The sequence below is a fragment of the Lissotriton helveticus genome, chromosome 9 (genome assembly GCF_964261635.1).
Source record: "Lissotriton helveticus chromosome 9, aLisHel1.1, whole genome shotgun sequence".
NCBI classification, from domain to species: domain Eukaryota; kingdom Metazoa; phylum Chordata; class Amphibia; order Caudata; family Salamandridae; genus Lissotriton; species Lissotriton helveticus.
In genome coordinates this window covers 1,077,196,307-1,077,215,969 of record NC_136070.1, presented here as the reverse complement: position 1 = coordinate 1,077,215,969, position 19,663 = coordinate 1,077,196,307, and the positions used below count along the sequence as shown (strand labels likewise).

The 19,663-nt window shown below is 49.5% G+C and overlaps 1 protein-coding gene across 2 annotated transcripts in view; it reads right to left on the bottom strand.

Annotated features, from left to right (window-relative positions):
* Positions 1–19,663, bottom strand: part of DNAH1 (dynein axonemal heavy chain 1) — a 1,443,760-nt gene that overhangs the window by 1,165,182 nt on the left and 258,915 nt on the right. For both annotated transcript variants that reach the window (XM_078661462.1, XM_078661463.1), the window contains exons 16-17: positions 17,741–17,860; positions 17,575–17,657 (exon numbers count right to left, since the gene is read on the bottom strand). In XM_078661462.1, the coding sequence (XP_078517588.1) occupies positions 17,575–17,657; positions 17,741–17,860 (203 nt within the window). The remainder of the gene's footprint in view (positions 1–17,574; positions 17,658–17,740; positions 17,861–19,663) is intronic.

Genomic DNA, 19,663 nt, shown 5'->3' with positions numbered 1-19,663 from the left:
GTTCACTTGGCCACTGGATTCAAGATAGCCTGGCTGATGAGGATTATGAATCCGAAACCGGTCCCAGGATGCTTGTTTCCGGTCCAGAGAAGACATGGCTTGGCAGTTCGGGCTGTACTGTTCCCATGAGGCACAGGGTCAGACTGATTTGTATATAGCCATGTCTGAACTGGGGTGGCTGAGTGAACTAAAGAATGGTGATGGATTAAACCCAGATCAGTTGACTGGGGGTGAGTGTTTGATTTGTTCAAATGCTCCGTCCATCATCCCCTTTTGTATCGCTTTGTTCGCCCTAAGTGTGGCAGGGTATGCTCAGACGTGAGTCCCTTGTTCACTTGGCCACTGGATTCAAGAAAGCCTGGCTGATGAGGATTATGAATCCGAAACCGGTCCCAGGATGCTTGTTTCCGGTCCAGAGAAGACATGGCTTGGCAGTTTGGGCTGTACTGTTCCCATGAGGCACAGGGTCAGACTGATTTGCATATAGCCATGTCTGAACTGGGGTGGCTGAGTGAACTAAAGAATGGTGATGGATTAAACCCAGATCAGTTGACTGGGGGTGAGTGTTTGATTTGTTCAAATGCTCCGTCCATCATCCCCTTTTGTATCGCTTTGTTCGCCCTAAGCGTGGCAGGGTATGCTCAGACGTGAGTCCCTTGTTCACTTGGCCACTGGATTCAAGATAGCCTGGCTGATGAGGATTATGAATCCGAAACCGGTCCCAGGATGCTTGTTTCCGGTCCAGAGAAGACATGGCTTGGCAGTTCGGGCTGTACTGTTCCCATGAGGCACAGGGTCAGACTGATTTGCATATAGCCATGTCTGAACTGGGGTGGCTGAGTGAACTAAAGAATGGTGATGGATTAAACCCAGATCAGTTGACTGGGGTGAGTGTTTGATTTGTTCAAATGCTCCGTCCATCATCCCCTTTTGTATCGCTTTGTTCGCCCTAAGTGTGGCAGGGTATGCTCAGACGTGAGTCCCTTGTTCACTTGGCCACTGGATTCAAGATAGCCTGGCTGATGAGGATTATGAATCCGAAACCGGTCCCAGGATGCTTGTTTCCGGTCCAGAGAAGACATGGCTTGGCAGTTCGGGCTGTACTGTTCCCATGAGGCACAGGGTCAGACTGATTTGCATATAGCCATGTCTGAACTGGGGTGGCTGAGTGAACTAAAGAATGGTGATGGATTAAACCCAGATCAGTTGACTGGGGGTGAGTGTTTGATTTGTTCAAATGCTCCGTCCATCATCCCCTTTTGTATCGCTTTGTTCGCCCTAAGTGTGGCAGGGTATGCTCAGACGTGAGTCCCTTGTTCACTTGGCCACTGGATTCAAGATAGCCTGGCTGATGAGGTTTATGAATCCGAAACCGGTCCCAGGATGCTTGTTTCCGGTCCAGAGAAGACATGGCTTGGCAGTTCGGGCTGTACTGTTCCCATGAGGCACAGGGTCAGACTGATTTGCATATAGCCATGTCTGAACTGGGGTGGCTGAGTGAACTAAAGAATGGTGATGGATTAAACCCAGATCAGTTGACTGGGGGTGAGTGTTTGATTTGTTCAAATGCTCCATCCATCATCCCCTTTTGTATCGCTTTGTTCGCCCTAAGTGTGGCAGGGTATGCTCAGACGTGAGTCACTTGTTCACTTGGCCACTGGATTCAAGATAGCCTGGCTGATGAGGATTATGAATCCGAATCCGGTCCCAGGATGCTTGTTTCCGGTCCTGAGAAGACATGGCTTGGCAGTTCGGGCTGTACTGTTCCCATGAGGCACAGGGTCAGACTGATTTGCATATAGCCATGTCTGAACTGGGGTGGCTGAGTGAACTAAAGAATGGTGATGGATTAAACCCAGATCAGTTGACTGGGGGTGAGTGTTTGATTTGTTCAAATGCTCCGTCCATCATCCCCTTTTGTATCGCTTTGTTCACCCTAAGTGTGGCAGGGTATGCTCAGACGTGAGTCCCTTGTTCACTTGGCCACTGGATTCAAGATAGCCTGGCTGATGAGGATTATGAATCCGAAACCGGTCCCAGGATGCTTGTTTCCGGTCCAGAGAAGACATGGTTTGGCAGTTCGGGCTGTACTGTTCCCATGAGGCACAGGGTCAGACTGATTTGCATATAGCCATGTCTGAACTGGGGTGGCTGAGTGAACTAAAGAATGGTGATGGATTAAACCCAGATCAGTTGACTGGGGGTGAGTGTTTGATTTGTTCAAATGCTCTGTCCATCATCCCCTTTTGTATCGCTTTGTTCGCCCTAAGTGTGGCAGGGTATGCTCAGACGTGAGTCCCTTGTTCACTTGGCCATTGGATTCAAGATAGCCTGGCTGATGAGGATTATGAATCCGAAACCGGTCCCAGGATGCTTGTTTCCGGTCCAGAGAAGACATGGCTTGGCAGTTCGGGCTGTACTGTTCCCATGAGGCACAGGGTCAGACTGATTTGCATATAGCCATGTCTGAACTGGGGTGGCTGAGTGAACTAAAGAATGGTGATGGATTAAACCCAGATCACTTGACTGGGGGTGAGTGTTTGATTTGTTCAAATGCTCCGTCCATCATCCCCTTTTGTATCGCTTTGTTCACCCTAAGTGTGGCAGGGTATGCTCAGACGTGAGTCCCTTGTTCACTTGGCCACTGGATTCAAGATAGCCTGGCTGATGAGGATTATGAATCCGAAACCGGTCCCAGGATGCTTGTTTCCGATCCAGAGAAGACATGGCTTGGCAGTTCGGGCTGTACTGTTCCCATGAGGCAGGGGTCAGACTGATTTGCATATAGCCATGTCTGAACTGGGGTGGCTGAGTGAACTAAAGAATGGTGATGGAATAAACCCAGATCAGTTGACTGGGGGTGAGTGTTTGATTTGTTCAAATGCTCCGTCCATCATCCCCTTTTGCATCGCTTAGTTCGCCCTGAGTGTGGCATGGGAATGCTCAGACGTGAGTCCCTTGTTCACTTGGCCACTGGATTCAAGATAGCCTGGCTGATGAGGAGTATGAATCCGAAACCGGTCCCAGGATGCTTGTTTCCGGTCCAGAGAAGACATGGCTTGGCAGTTCGGGCTGTACTGTTCCCATGAGGCACAGGGTCAGACTGATTTGCATATAGCCATGTCTGAACTGGGGTGGCTGAGTGAACTAAAGAATGGTGATGGATTAAACCCAGATCAGTTGACTGGGGGTGAGTGTTTGATTTGTTCAAATGCTCCGTCCATCATCCCCTTTTGTATCGCTTTGTTCGCCCTAAGTGTGGCAGGGTATGCTCAGACGTGAGTCCCTTGTTCACTTGGCCACTGGATTCAAGATAGCCTGGCTGATGAGGATTATGAATCCGAAACCGGTCCCAGGATGCTTGTTTCCGGTCCAGAGAAGACATGGCTTGGCAGTTTGGGCTGTACTGTTCCCATGAGGCACAGGGTCAGACTGATTTGCATATAGCCATGTCTGAACTGGGGTGGCTGAGTGAACTAAAGAATGGTGATGGATTAAACCCAGATCAGTTGACTGGGGGTGAGTGTTTGATTTGTTCAAATGCTCCGTCCATCATCCCCTTTTGTATCGCTTTGTTCGCCCTAAGCGTGGCAGGGTATGCTCAGACGTGAGTCCCTTGTTCACTTGGCCACTGGATTCAAGATAGCCTGGCTGATGAGGATTATGAATCCGAAACCGGTCCCAGGATGCTTGTTTCCGGTCCAGAGAAGACATGGCTTGGCAGTTCGGGCTGTACTGTTCCCATGAGGCACAGGGTCAGACTGATTTGCATATAGCCATGTCTGAACTGGGGTGGCTGAGTGAACTAAAGAATGGTGATGGATTAAACCCAGATCAGTTGACTGGGGGTGAGTGTTTGATTTGTTCAAATGCTCCGTCCATCATCCCCTTTTGTATCGCTTTGTTCGCCCTAAGTGTGGCAGGGTATGCTCAGACGTGAGTCCCTTGTTCACTTGGCCACTGGATTCAAGATAGCCTGGCTGATGAGGATTATGAATCCGAAACCGGTCCCAGGATGCTTGTTTCCGGTCCAGAGAAGACATGGCTTGGCAGTTCGGGCTGTACTGTTCCCATGAGGCACAGGGTCAGACTGATTTGCATATAGCCATGTCTGAACTGGGGTGGCTGAGTGAACTAAAGAATGGTGATGGATTAAACCCAGATCAGTTGACTGGGGGTGAGTGTTTGATTTGTTCAAATGCTCCATCCATCATCCCCTTTTGTATCGCTTTGTTCGCCCTAAGTGTGGCAGGGTATGCTCAGACGTGAGTCACTTGTTCACTTGGCCACTGGATTCAAGATAGCCTGGCTGATGAGGATTATGAATCCGAATCCGGTCCCAGGATGCTTGTTTCCGGTCCAGAGAAGACATGGCTTGGCAGTTCGGGCTGTACTGTTCCCATGAGGCACAGGGTCAGACTGATTTGCATATAGCCATGTCTGAACTGGGGTGGCTGAGTGAACTAAAGAATGGTGATGGATTAAACCCAGATCAGTTGACTGGGGGTGAGTGTTTGATTTGTTCAAATGCTCCGTCCATCATCCCCTTTTGTATCGCTTTGTTCACCCTAAGTGTGGCAGGGTATGCTCAGACGTGAGTCCCTTGTTCACTTGGCCACTGGATTCAAGATAGCCTGGCTGATGAGGATTATGAATCCGAAACCGGTCCCAGGATGCTTGTTTCCGGTCCAGAGAAGACATGGTTTGGCAGTTCGGGCTGTACTGTTCCCATGAGGCACAGGGTCAGACTGATTTGCATATAGCCATGTCTGAACTGGGGTGGCTGAGTGAACTAAAGAATTGTGATGGATTAAACCCAGATCAGTTGACTGGGGGTGAGTGTTTGATTTGTTCAAATGCTCTGTCCATCATCCCCTTTTGTATCGCTTTGTTCGCCCTAAGTGTGGCAGGGTATGCTCAGACGTGAGTCCCTTGTTCACTTGGCCATTGGATTCAAGATAGCCTGGCTGATGAGGATTATGAATCCGAAACCGGTCCCAGGATGCTTGTTTCCGGTCCAGAGAAGACATCGCTTGGCAGTTCGGGCTGTACTGTTCCCATGAGGCACAGGGTCAGACTGATTTGCATATAGCCATGTCTGAACTGGGGTGGCTGAGTGAACTAAAGAATGGTGATGGATTAAACCCAGATCAGTTGACTGGGGGTGAGTGTTTGATTTGTTCAAATGCTCCGTCCATCATCCCCTTTTGTATCGCTTTGTTCACCCTAAGTGTGGCAGGGTATGCTCAGACGTGAGTCCCTTGTTCACTTGGCCACTGGATTCAAGATAGCCTGGCTGATGAGGATTATGAATCCGAAACCGGTCCCAGGATGCTTGTTTCCGATCCAGAGAAGACATGGCTTGGCAGTTCGGGCTGTACTGTTCCCATGAGGCAGGGGTCAGACTGATTTGCATATAGCCATGTCTGAACTGGGGTGGCTGAGTGAACTAAAGAATGGTGATGGAATAAACCCAGATCAGTTGACTGGGGGTGAGTGTTTGATTTGTTCAAATGCTCCGTCCATCATCCCCTTTTGCATCGCTTAGTTCGCCCTGAGTGTGGCATGGGAATGCTCAGACGTGAGTCCCTTGTTCACTTGGCCACTGGATTCAAGATAGCCTGGCTGATGAGGAGTATGAATCCGAAACCGGTCCCAGGATGCTTGTTTCCGGTCCAGAGAAGACATGGCTTGGCAGTTCGGGCTGTACTGTTCCCATGAGGCACAGGGTCAGACTGATTTGCATATAGCCATGTCTGAACTGGGGTGGCTGAGTGAACTAAAGAATGGTGATGGATTAAACCCAGATCAGTTGACTGGGGGTGAGTGTTTGATTTGTTCAAATGCTCCGTCCATCATCCCCTTTTGTATCGCTTTGTTCGCCCTAAGTGTGGCAGGGTATGCTCAGACGTGAGTCCCTTGTTCACTTGGCCACTGGATTCAAGATAGCCTGGCTGATGAGGATTATGAATCCGAAACCGGTCCCAGGATGCTTGTTTCCGGTCCAGAGAAGACATGGCTTGGCAGTTTGGGCTGTACTGTTCCCATGAGGCACAGGGTCAGACTGATTTGCATATAGCCATGTCTGAACTGGGGTGGCTGAGTGAACTAAAGAATGGTGATGGATTAAACCCAGATCAGTTGACTGGGGGTGAGTGTTTGATTTGTTCAAATGCTCCGTCCATCATCCCCTTTTGTATCGCTTTGTTCGCCCTTAGCGTGGCAGGGTATGCTCAGACGTGAGTCCCTTGTTCACTTGGCCACTGGATTCAAGATAGCCTGGCTGATGAGGATTATGAATCCGAAACCGGTCCCAGGATGCTTGTTTCCGGTCCAGAGAAGACATGGCTTGGCAGTTCGGGCTGTACTGTTCCCATGAGGCACAGGGTCAGACTGATTTGCATATAGCCATGTCTGAACTGGGGTGGCTGAGTGAACTAAAGAATGGTGATGGATTAAACCCAGATCAGTTGACTGGGGGTGAGTGTTTGATTTGTTCAAATGCTCCGTCCATCATCCCCTTTTGTATCGCTTTGTTCGCCCTAAGTGTGGCAGGGTATGCTCAGACGTGAGTCCCTTGTTCACTTGGCCACTGGATTCAAGATAGCCTGGCTGATGAGGATTATGAATCCGAAACCGGTCCCAGGATGCTTGTTTCCGGTCCAGAGAAGACATGGCTTGGCAGTTCGGGCTGTACTGTTCCCATGAGGCACAGGGTCAGACTGATTTGCATATAGCCATGTCTGAACTGGGGTGGCTGAGTGAACTAAAGAATGGTGATGGAATAAACCCAGATCAGTTGACTGGGGGTGAGTGTTTGATTTGTTCAAATGCTCCGTCCATCATCGCCTTTTGTATCGCTTTGTTCGCCCTAAGTGTGGCAGGGTATGCTCAGACGTGAGTCCCTTGTTCACTTGGCCACTGGATTCAAGATAGCCTGGCTGATGAGGATTATGAATCCGAAACCGGTCCCAGGATGCTTGTTTCCGGTCCAGAGAAGACATGGCTTGGCAGTTCGGGCTGTACTGTTCCCATGAGGCACAGGGTCAGACTGATTTGCATATAGCCATGTCTGAACTGGGGTGGCTGAGCGAACTAAAGAATGGTGATGGATTAAACCCAGATCAGTTGACTGGGGGTGAGTGTTTGATTTGTTCAAATGCTCCGTCCATCATCCCCTTTTGTATCGCTTTGTTCGCCCTAAGTGTGGCAGGGTATGCTCAGACGTGAGTCCCTTGTTCACTTGGCCACTGGATTCAAGATAGCCTGGCTGATGAGGATTATGAATCCGAAACCGGTCCCAGGATGCTTGTTTCCGGTCCAGAGAAGACATGGCTTGGCAGTTTGGGCTGTACTGTTCCCATGAGGCACAGGGTCAGACTGATTTGCATATAGCCATGTCTGAACTGGGGTGGCTGAGTGAACTAAAGAATGGTGATGGATTAAACCCAGATCAGTTGACTGGGGGTGAGTGTTTGATTTGTTCAAATGCTCCGTCCATCATCCCCTTTTGTATCGCTTTGTTCGCCCTAAGTGTGGCAGGGTATGCTCAGACGTGAGTCCCTTGTTCACTTGGCCACTGGATTCAAGATAGCCTGGCTGATGAGGATTATGAATCCGAAACCGGTCCCAGGATGCTTGTTTCCGGTCCAGAGAAGACATGGCTTGGCAGTTCAGGCTGTACTGTTCCCATGAGGCACAGGGTCAGACTGATTTGCATATAGCCATGTCTGAACTGGGGTGGCTGAGTGAACTAAAGAATGGTGATGGATTAAACCCAGATCAGTTGACTGGGGGTGAGTGTTTGATTTGTTCAAATGCTCCGTCCATCATCCCCTTTTGTATCGCTATTTTCATTTAAAAACACTGTCATGAGAACCCGCTCAGACCGGGCACTGGGTTTCCATGCTACGATCATTATGTTCTCTACTAGATGACATCACAGTTTTTATCTTGGGGACTCATGCCTCTTTTAAACGATGTACTGTCCTAGACGGGTCTCAATATTACTCCTCTTTTTTAACTCCACTTAATTACTCAAATGCCTCCATTCACTCCAAAGTCTTGAATTCCATAATGAACGCAGCAAGGAAATCTAGTGCCTGGTCCGTGCGGGTTCTCATGACAGTGTGTATAGCTGTTTTATGTAACGAAAGCCCCCCACCTCATTGATGGGAAATGATTCAACCACGTTAATCCATTAAAGATCGAATGCTGGAGAATCTGGGATAGAAAGCTGCGTAGTGTTGATTCTTGGGAATGGGTGTTATAGCCCTTTTTTGTATCATAATGAGGATTTCAGCAAAACAAATCACTGGCTTTTGTGCCTGGGCGATGGAGCTTGTAAGGGATGCTGAATAAACTTCAGAGTTTGCACCTGTGAGATCAGTTACAGAACCGATTTGTCTGGTGTGATTCACAGCCACTACTCCAGAAAGCTGATGCTCTCTGTTCCCGCAGTGCAGTGGCCTGAGGAACAGTAAAATAGTTATTCAGTGCCAAGGAGAAGTCATATGTCGCCCTAAGTGGGATGGGTATGCCCAGACGTGGGTCCCGTGCTCACTACACCACTGGATTCAAGCTAGCCTGGCTGAGGACCGGTCCCAGGATGCTTGTTTCCGGTCCAGGGAGGACCTGGCTTGACAGGTCGGGCTGGACTGTTCCCACAAGGAACAGGTTCAAGACTGATTTCCATATGGCTGGGTCCAAACTGGGGTGGTGTGGTGAGCGAAAGAATGATGGATTTAACCCAGATCCTTGTGACTGGGGGTGAAGGCTTGCATTGTCCAGCATTCCGTCCATCAATTGTTTCTTTTGCATAAGGAGAAGTCAGCGACAGCATTTGGAGTCTTAGGATTTTGACTGTTTCCCTCCTTCATACCAAGCTTGGTGACCGCTCAGCCCTCCACAGGGCTTGGTCGACCCACTCACTGCTGCCGCTCCTGCCTGCCTTTGCCGCCTCCTGCCTGCAGATTCCTTCGCTCGCTGCCCGCTGCTCCTGGGAATTTCCCGCTGCTCCTGGGAATTTTCCGCTGCTCCTGGGAATTTCCCGCTGCCCGCTGCTTCTTAGAATTTCCCACAGCTGCCTCCCTGCGGCCCCGCCCCCCTGTGATTCCATTCGCCGCCCCGTTCCCGCCACCCAGCTGCTCCTCCCTCCCGGCTCCTTACTTATGACGCCCCCAGAGCGACCGCGCAGCGGGAGCACCGACGGAGCGCCGAAGGTGCGCCAAAGGTAAGCCCGTCTGCGCCCGTCCGCGCCTGGCCCGCGCCCAGCGCCAGGACCCCTGGCCCTCCCCGCCGAGGCAAGACGACCCGACTGACCTACGACGCCGCCACTCTCAACGCACTCAATGCCGGCCGGACCCACGCCTGCTGCCGAGCAACCGCGAGACGCACCCACGGACCCTTCACCTGCTGCACCTGCAAGTTCACCTGCCTCCGAACCTGCCCCGCACCCGCCAAGACAAACACCAGTAGCAACCACCTCAAGTGCATCCTGATCAACACCCGCTCCGTCCACAGACACGCCGTGGAACTCTGGAACCTCCTCGACGCTACATCACCGGACGTCGCCTTCCTCACGGAAACCTGGATGAACGCCTCCTCTGCACCCGACATCGCCATCGCCATCCCGGACGTGTACAAGATCATCAGGAGGGACCGCATCAACCAGACCGGAGGTGGCATCGCCATCGTCCACAGGAACACCATCCGCATCACGACCGACGCCAACGACTCCTTCGCCGCAGCCGAACATCTCCACTTCCAGATTCACACCGACCCTAAGACGACCCTCAGAGGCACCCTCGTCTACAGACCCCCGGGACCACGCACACAATTCAGCGAAGACATCACAGACTTCATCAGCCCGCACGCCCTCCCCTCCACCGACTACATCCTCCTCGGGGACCTCAACTTCCACCTGGAGAACAACAAGGACCGCAACACCACCGCCCTGCTGGAAAACCTCGCCAACCTCGGACTCAAGCAACTGGTCAACACCCCCACCAACTACGCCGGCCACACGCTTGATCCCGTCTTCTCTTCCAGCAAGTACATCACCTTCAGCCACGCCACCGGACTCCACTGGACCGACCACAGCTGCGTCCACTTCAGCTTCAAAAGATCCACGACCCACCACCACCCGCAACAGGTACCTCACAGGAATTGGAGCAAGATCACCGCAGACCAGCTCACCACCTCCCTCAGCCAGAGCCCACCCGCCAACACAACGGACCCCAACGAAGCAGCCCGCAGCTTCACACAGTGGCTGACCGCCTGCGCCGACGACCTCGCGCCACTAAAGAACCCTCCCAGCAGACCCAGAAGCAAGAAGGCATCCTGGTTCACCGACGACCTCAAGGACTCCAAGAAGACCTGCCGCACCCTCGAGAAAGCCTGGCTCCTCGACCGGACCACCGACAACATGACCGCCCTCAAACACGCTACCCGCAAGCACCACCAGCTCATCCGCACCACCAAGAAGAAATCCCTGAAGGAACGACTGGACAACAACGCCCACGACAGCAAAGAGCTCTTCACTATTGTCAAGGAGTTCTCCAACCCCAGCACCGGCACCAACGACATCACTCCGTCACAAGACCTCTGCGACTCCCTCGCCTTGTTCTTCCACCGCAAGATCGCTGACATCCACAACAGCTTCGGCGCCCCACCCACGCACCCAACCGTCGAACCAACGCCCCCCACCGCCACCCTTCGCACCTGGACCACGGTGACCACCGAAGACACAGCCCGCACGATGAAAACCATCCACTCCGGATCACCGACCGACCCCTGCCCACACCACGTCTTCAACAAGGCCGACTCCACCATCGCACCCCAACTCCGGAACATCATCAACGCCTCCTTCAACACCGCCACCTTCCCGGAGAGCTGGAAGCACGCCGAGATCAGCGCCCTCCTGAAGAAACGTACAGCGGACCCCACCGATCTCAAAAACTTCCGCCCCATCTCGCTTCTCCCTTTTCCTGCTAAAGTCATCGAGAAGATCGTCAACAGACAGCTGACCGCCTTCCTCGAGACGAACGGATCCCTCGACCACTCGCAGTCCGGCTTCAGAGCCAACCACAGCACCGAGACCGCCCTCATCGCAGCCACCGACGACATCCGGACCCTGCTCGACAAGGGGGAAACAGTGGCCCTCATCCTCCTGGACCTCTCCGCTGCGTTCGACGCGGTCTGCCACCGCACCCTAGTCCAGCGCCTCAGCAACATCGGTATCCAAGAGAAGGCACTGGAGTGGATCATCTCGTTCCTCGCCGGAAGAACGCAAAGAGTCCGCCTCCCCCCGTTTCGCTCCGAGGCCACCGAAGTCATCTGCGGCGTCCCGCAAGGATCTTCACTGAGCCCCACCCTCTTCAACATCTACATGAAACCTCTTGCAGCCATCGCACGCCAGCACAACCTCAACATCATCTCTTACGCCGACGACACCCAGCTGATCCTCTCCCTCACCAGAGACCCCGACACCGCCAGAACCTGCCTGCACGAAGGGATGAAAGACGTCGCCGAGTGGATGAAGGACAGCCGCCTGAAACTGAACTCGGACAAGACGGAAGTCCTCATCCTGGGATCTTCGCCCTCCGCCTGGGACGACTCCTGGTGGCCCCCAGCCCTGGGCACCGCACCCAAGCCAACCGACCACGCACGCAACCTGGGCTTCATCCTGGACCCCTCCCTCTCGATGACCAGACAAGTCAACGCCGTCTCCTCATCGTGCTTCAACACCCTGCGTATGCTTCGCAAGATCTTCCGCTGGATCCCGACCGAGACCAGGAAGACTGTCACCCAGGCACTCGTCACCAGCCGACTGGACTACGGAAACGCCCTCTACGCCGGAACCACAGCCAAGCTACAGAAAAGACTCCAGCGCATCCAGAACGCCTCCGCCCGACTCATCCTGGATGTCCCCCGACGCAGCCACATCTCCAGCCACCTGAGGAACCTGCACTGGCTCCCCGTCGACAAGAGGATCATGTTCCGGCTCCTCACCCACGCACACAAGTCTCTCCACGACCTGGGCCCCAAGTACCTCAACGACCGCCTGACCTTCTACACGCCCACCCGCCAGCTACGGTCCACCAGCCTCGCCCTCGCAGCCGTACCACGCATCCGAAGAGCCACCGCCGGAGGAAGATCTTTCTCTTACCTGGCTGCCAAGACTTGGAACTCCCTCCCCATCCACCTTTGGCTGACCCAGGACCATCTCGCCTTCAGGAAACAACTCAAGACCTGGCTGTTCGAGCAGTAGCATACCCCTCCCCCCAAGCGCCTTGAGACCCTCCCGGGTGAGTAGTGCGCTATACAAATGGCATGATTGATTGATTGATTGGTGTACATCTCTGCCAGTGGCACACTGTACGGTTGTTACTGCAGGCCCTTTTAATATTGACTCTAGGGTGGGGATTCCAGTAACCCATAGAGTTTGTAGTGAAAGGCCTGATATCTTCCATGACACTGCATTCGACTTCTTCTGCGAGCATTTTAAAAGGAATGTAGGCATCGTTTCTGGAGTACCCCAAGCAACTGGGCAGCATCTGTAACTAATATTATATGCTGGAGGTCTTAATCAGTGTTCTTCTGGAATGGCACATCAAAATCAATTGGCATTTCTGAAGTGCAACTTTTAAATTTCTAGTCTGAAAGGAGTGGCTTGAAGTCATAATTGAGGAGAGAACACTACCACTCCAGGCAGCTGTTGGAAGCTGATGTTAGTTATAGCTCTGGCTGAGTCAATAGTAGCTGCAGAAGCCCATTGGCCCTTTCTAAGAATTGCACTGATCTTCTATGTCTTGTCCTTTTGTAGCAGGTCTATATATGACACTATATCAGACAACATATATGATGATCATATTTTCCTAGGATGGCCAAGATGGTAGCTGCACAAAAGTATGTCATGGCCATCAAGGGCACTGTAGGAGGCTGGCTCAGTATATAGTGTCCTCCTGTGGTAAAGCACTGTACACTGAGTCCAGGCAACCCTTAGTTATAGTGTTTAGGTCCCTGAAAACCAAAGCTCTCAAGGGGTAGCTGTGGAGAAGAGCTACAGCTTATTCAGGAGGGTGTAAAGCAAGTGCATTTACCACCATAGTCAGTCAGTAAGCTTTTCACGCAAGAAAGTACTACACCGGGGTAGGACCGAGGATTCTAGCATGGATTCGGCTCTCGAATGTTCAAGCTCCATCGAGGGACCAGACAGGGCCTCTCCCATGTCCCCACCATTATTTGCATTGGCTCTTGAGTCTCTTGCGGTCTGGATCTGGGGGCACGTGGCCTTTGATGATCGGAGGACCCGGTAAGATAGGATATCATTGTATGCCGATGATATCCTCCTGTATTTGGCTTCGCCAATATCCCTGATTGCCAGAATCCTAAATGTCTTCGCTACATACAGAAGGTACTCCGGATACATGATCAATTGGTCAAAATCAGTGACCCTCATTCTACACGGGCAGGCACCAAGAATGCCAAGAGACTGTGAAGCACCGGTGGTGACAGACTGGTTCCAATACCTGGTGATCTTTGTCACAGCCAACCGTGAACTCTTTATGGCTAGAAATCTACACCCCCTCTTTGTCCTGCTTGAAGGAAGATGTGCACCATTGGAGGGCACTTCCTCTCTTCTTGTTGGGAAGGGCGACCCTTTTCAAAATGATGGTACTGCCACGCTTTCGCTACGTCCTCCAGAATACTCCCTTCCCAGTGCCAGATGACTATTTTAAATCCATACAGGAAGAGATAAGAAAGCTGCTGTGGGAAAGGGGGCTCCAAGAATAGCTCTCAATAATCTCACTAAGGGATGTTATGACGGGAGATAGCTCTCCCTGACACTTTAAACTACCACCGTGCAGCGCAATTAATGGTGGTTAATCAATGGGCCTACATGCCAAAGACTTAACCAGCATACCGCATGGCCCGGCTAAATCTGGGTTTCAGCGGGTACCTTCGGGCCCTATATACCACACATAAAAAACTACAGCTGGTGGGATCTACTGTGCTCACAATCCAGACTTGGAACGTGACGCTGGGGGAGATGGGGTGGAAAAATAAAATCACGCAGGTGACACAGTTGTGGGAATCCCAACTCCATAGTAGCCTGAGAGACAGGGGTTGGACAAGTGGGACCTGCTGGGTATATCAGCAGTGAGAGACGTGGGGAGGGAAGATAAGACCAGGGTAGGCGCCGAAGAGGTGGTCCTACGCTGGTTCTCCTCCTTCTTCCATAACGGTTTCCAAAGGATAAAAATCAAAAACTTTACCTCTGACCTTCACCCCGTCACCAGGGGTGTACCCCAAGGTTCAGTGCTCTCACCACAACTATTCAACATATACATGGAACCCCTCACCACCATACTTAAAAATGCTAACATTCCCTTCCACCTTTATGCTGATGACACCCAGGTCTATCTACAAACCTACTCCCTAGACGACATCCAAAGACTAAATGACACTACAAGAAGTTCAACATTGGCTGTCCCAAACTCAACCTAAAACTCAATCAAGACAAAACAGAGAACCTCCTTATCTCCAACAAAGAAGAAAACCCTCAAATTGCAGAATGGCTTAAAGCTATGGATGCTCTCAACAGTAATCTCACTCTGGCTAACTCCGTAAAATCACTAGGAATCACCTTAGACCCAAAATTTGACATGACCAACCACATTAAAAACTCTGCAAAGAGTGCCTTCTTCAACCTGAAGCTTCTCAACAAAATTAAACCATTCATCCCTACCAAGGACCTCAAACAAGCCACCCAACCACTGGTGCTATCCAGACTCGACTAAGTCAATGCAACCTTAACTGGCACCACAAAATCCCACCTGGCTCCCCTCAAAACAACCCTCAACGCAGCAGCCAGAATGGTCACTGGAATCAGGAAATACGATCATATTTCACCAGCACTAAGAGAACTAAAATATCTCCCAGTTGAAGAGTGTGATCATTTCAGAACTGCTTGCCTCACGCACAAAGCCCTACACACAGGAAAACCAGACTATCTGGCCGCCAAACTCAAGAGTGCCCGTCAGACAAGAAACCTCCGGAGTTCCAACACCCTTCTTCTCATCCCTATGAAAACACGCAAACAAAAAAACGCTGCTAGGTCCTTCACTGGAAACGCGCCCAAAATCTGGAACTCCATCCCAGCAGATATCAGAACTATCCCGTCCTTCACAAAATTAAAAAAACACCTAAACGCCCTCTTCCTCAACCCCTCCCTCCCAAATGGATAGCCTCTCTACGCTAACCCTGACTCCGTTACTCTTTGACTTTGTATCACAAAGATCCACCTCAGCTCACTCCAAGACAATTGTGCATAAAATGAGGTTGCCTCAGGACTCACGTACTACCTCAATAATGCATACAACGAGGCTTCCTCAGGACTCAAGTACTACCTCAAGAATGCACTGCACTCTTTGACTTCCGAACCTTTCTGCATAAGACTGCTCTACTATATAACTCTTGGAAACACTGTTGTAAAGCGCTCCGATACCCCCGGGTCCGGCCAGCGCTATATAAAACAAAGTTTTACCTGGTGGTGATGGGCAGTGAAAACTTGCCATTTGTTTGCCCACTCTATATAGAGCTAGGAACCAATGGCAAAATCTCAGACAGCTTTAAGTCTGTTGAGCCGTCAGAGGTGTATGACCAACGTCACATCACCTTCTGTGCCAAAAAGGGTGGGTCACCCGGAGCAGGTCTGTTGTGCCTCGCTATGGAGCAGCACTGGTTCAGGTCACAACCTGGGCATCTCTTAGGGATTACTGATAGGAAGTAAAGATTGCAAAGGGGAAGAGACCGGTTGTAAAATCTCAGCTAGTGTATTAGCCCTAGTTTCAACATTAGACCATTGTAACGTCTGAACCTCTGCTATCCTGAGTACAACCACAGAAAAGGAAGCACTTTTGTCAGTAGGGGATCCCATTCAGGAATACAATTGAGTTTCAGATAAATTGTCAAAACTACTTGCATCCTGGAGATCTTGATAAAGTCCTTTATGGGATAGTGTGGGAGCAAGTTGTCAGTCTCTGCTACATTATCTCCATGAGTAAATCACATGTACTTCTGAGTCAGAGCCTGATACAGCCACGGGGGCACAAAAGATACCAACACTGAGGAAGGGACTGCCAGATGATGCTCAAGCACTACTGACTGAGTCTTGGTGATTTTGTAGTGACACATTGGTCTGGATTTAGCCGATCTCTGCTCCGAGATCAGGGTCTTGATTAGATCCGGCACCGACTTCTTTGAAGCTGGGACCGTCACCATAGGGACTGGCTCCAGCGCAAGGCCAGACTGAAGCCAAGCAGGGTCAGCTGATGCCAGGGAAGTGCCTGTAGGCAAGAGTTCGACTGAGGGCCCAAGTGGATCTGTGGGCCTCAAAGATGCTACAGAGGGGTCTGGAATCATAGGGAAGATTTGCAGAATAGCCTTATGAAGACCAATCTACTTCATCGGCTCCAACTGCAGAATGATGATCTGATTGGAGCTGGGACCTTAGAGTGTTGACTATCTGACTCCCTCCATGAAGTGGGAGTGATGGGAAAGGCCTTCTGTCTGGACTTGTTGTGTTTATATCAGGACTTGTCCTTGGACTTACTTGAAGATGGAGATTTGGATCGGGACTTGGAATGGGAATGGGCCCATGCCCTGGAGAGGGACCAAACCCACAACCTTTTTATGCTTGGCAATATAAAGAAACATCTCCCGTTTCCTGATGGACTTCAGAGGCATCAGACTTCAGAGGCATCAGGAAGCATTTATTGCATGTCTTTGAATTATGTTTGGATCAAGACACCAAAGAAAGACTTGTGTGGGTCCATGAATGACATCTGCTTCCTGCAGGTACAGCATAACTTTAAACCTGACATTTTCGGTGGGGCGCATCCCTAGTACACAGTCTTCTGCTGAAAAAAATCAGTTTAGAGATCGGTAAAGCACTAACAAAGTTTGGTAGCAAAGCTCCTGATCCATGTCTACGGGTGCGGACAAATGTGAACTGAAGTGAATGCAAAGGAGTTGCAGCTATATATGGTTCCAAGCCGTCACTTCTGGGGGTGAAACAAAGCCGTTGCAGAGACTGGTGGCGCCACATATTGCCATTTGGGAACATTTCTGGAAGAGTTTATAAATACAGACCATCACCTCAGGGAATTCAAACAGTGAGAAATCTGAGGTAAGAAGTATCCATCAGAATTTATTTTATCTTGTTTTTCCCTTAAAAGGGATCACAGGTTGATGGATCAGAAGTCTAATTCCACACTAGAGAATCTTTTAATTGAATGTGCTTCTTTAAAATAAAGTGCAGTATGCTTAATGTAGCCTGTTGAATGGCAAATGTAGGTATGAATGTGAAAAGTAGGTGTAAATCTCTAAAAGTGATCCAGGAACCTGTACAAGCTGGTATTTAGAATTTATGACTATCAGTGAAGATCCCATGATAAGGGAAACATGGATAAAGATTACTAAGATGATAAAGTGACATAACTAAATGAATGTGGATAAAAAGGGAAGTCAGAGAATAGAAGGGCTGCCGTGGGAAAGAATAGTACTTACTTTATGGTAAACTCTTCTTGAGAGAGACTATAAAAAAACTCATCAGTGATGTCATACTCAACAAGGACCTTTGCTATCTGTTCCTGTAATAGAAAATGAGGTTGTTAGAAGAGCATGTAACACAGATATCCAAATGAACTTCTATATAATAGTGTAATATACTTACCTGAAGAGAAACAAGCTGTTCAGGCACTTGTTTCATCCACTCACGAAGTTCAGTTAGTTCTTCTATTGTGTTTGGCTTGTCGTACAACTTTCTGCTGATGGTTCTAAATTCATCAGAGATCTAAATAGGAGCATGAGACATATAGGGTTACAATAGACTGAGCCATATTTGATACTATCCATTAACAATGCTGGCATATGTCAGTAGCAGCACAGCAGGAATACCTGTCCAAAAACAAGTCTGATGACCGTCAAGTATAAAACAATCTCAGAGAGAAGTGATCCAGCTAGCCTCATTACTGCTTCCAGTTTTGTTAAATTTAGAGTGTTAGTCACTTAAATATAAAGAAGGCCCAAATACCACCACACTGGTTTCAATTGTTACGAAAATTGAAGCTAGTCAGAAAGCAATCATATGGGCTACAAGACCTGGCCAGCTGCAATCCTAGTACCAGTCCCCAGCGACTAAGGGAGACAACAAAATTTGATAAGCAAAGAACAGCAAACGATAAACATATTCCAAATACAAAACTAAAGTGGCTGGTGGCTAACTGGACTAATGTATCCACTCCAGGAATCTGTGTTTCACCTCCTGGGCCCGTATTATATAGAATGCCTTTGTGGAGAGCAATGGACATGTTCATTTCAGTTTTTGCAGAAGGGGCTGCAATACTTGTGCAGGTATTGTGCTGGAACTATTCTAAAGGGGCGTTTGGTAATTTGCATGAATGTGAGGTCCTATGCAAATGCAGGAATGCTTAGGTTCTGCTCAGAGACAAAGAGGCCATCAGGAGACGCAATGACTGTGCTCCACAAAAAGTTGGTGGGCAGTCAGTGCGCCCTCCAGAGCCCGCCCATATATGAGAGACAAGGGGGTTCCCATGGACATCCCCAGAAATCTCCATGCAGAAAGGTGCAGTCATTCACTGAATCTGCCTGCAGCGTTATCTCTGTCCCTTCTTGAAAGTGCAGGCTGAGTGCCACATGCACTGTGAAAGGTGGACCAGCAGCTTTAATGAGCTGATCCACCTTTCACTAAAGAGTTGCTCGCAAGGTAACAAGTTCATAGGTGCCCTAGGACAGTGCAATATCAGTACTAGGGCGAACTGTACTTATTTGCACTCTGCTGACGTACTTTAAGGTGTGCCCTGGTACAAACAGGGACCGTGCACCCTTACTGTATGTAATGACCAGTATGAATCCCAGCAAGTCAAACCCAGCCTTTCATCATTCTGAAGTCGATGAAATCTGTATCATTGAGTTGGGTGACAATAAACATCTGTTATTCACGATGCCAAAATGAGTGAATGTGTACTTCACAAATACAACTTATGAAACATTATGCTGTGTTATGTTAAATTAAGGCAGAGTAAGCATGATTGCGGGAAATCCAACCAAATCTGGCCATGATTCCAAATCCAAATGAGAGTCAAGGAGATGAATCTTATCCTAATTATGCTTTCATCTTAACTGAAAAATGAAACAGTGAAATGTAGAGTGAAACAACACACTTTCTTATCTTATCAACATTATGAACTGAATGAGAAGAAATATTTAGATGGATGGACACGTAAAATTGTCAAATTCTAAATCTTGGAATTTGCAATGTTGTTCATAAAAAGGTACTCCTGTTTCAGTCCAAGGAGGGTTCTTTGAGTTATAACATATGCTAATATTAGGAATTTCAAAAGATTAAATTTTGGAGTAAAAAAGTGAGACATTTTCTATTAAAATGCAACAATTAGCATTTATTAGTGTACCACACAAACCCTTTTGGTCACTGCTGGCAAAAGTTGGCATGGTCTGTGATTTAGACACCTCATAGAAGCCATGTGAACTGAGCTTTATGCTAACGTTTTAATCAATGGCACATTGTGAGGCTAATTAGGTCTCAGCCACTAACATCTCAAGCTGTCTACAGGAA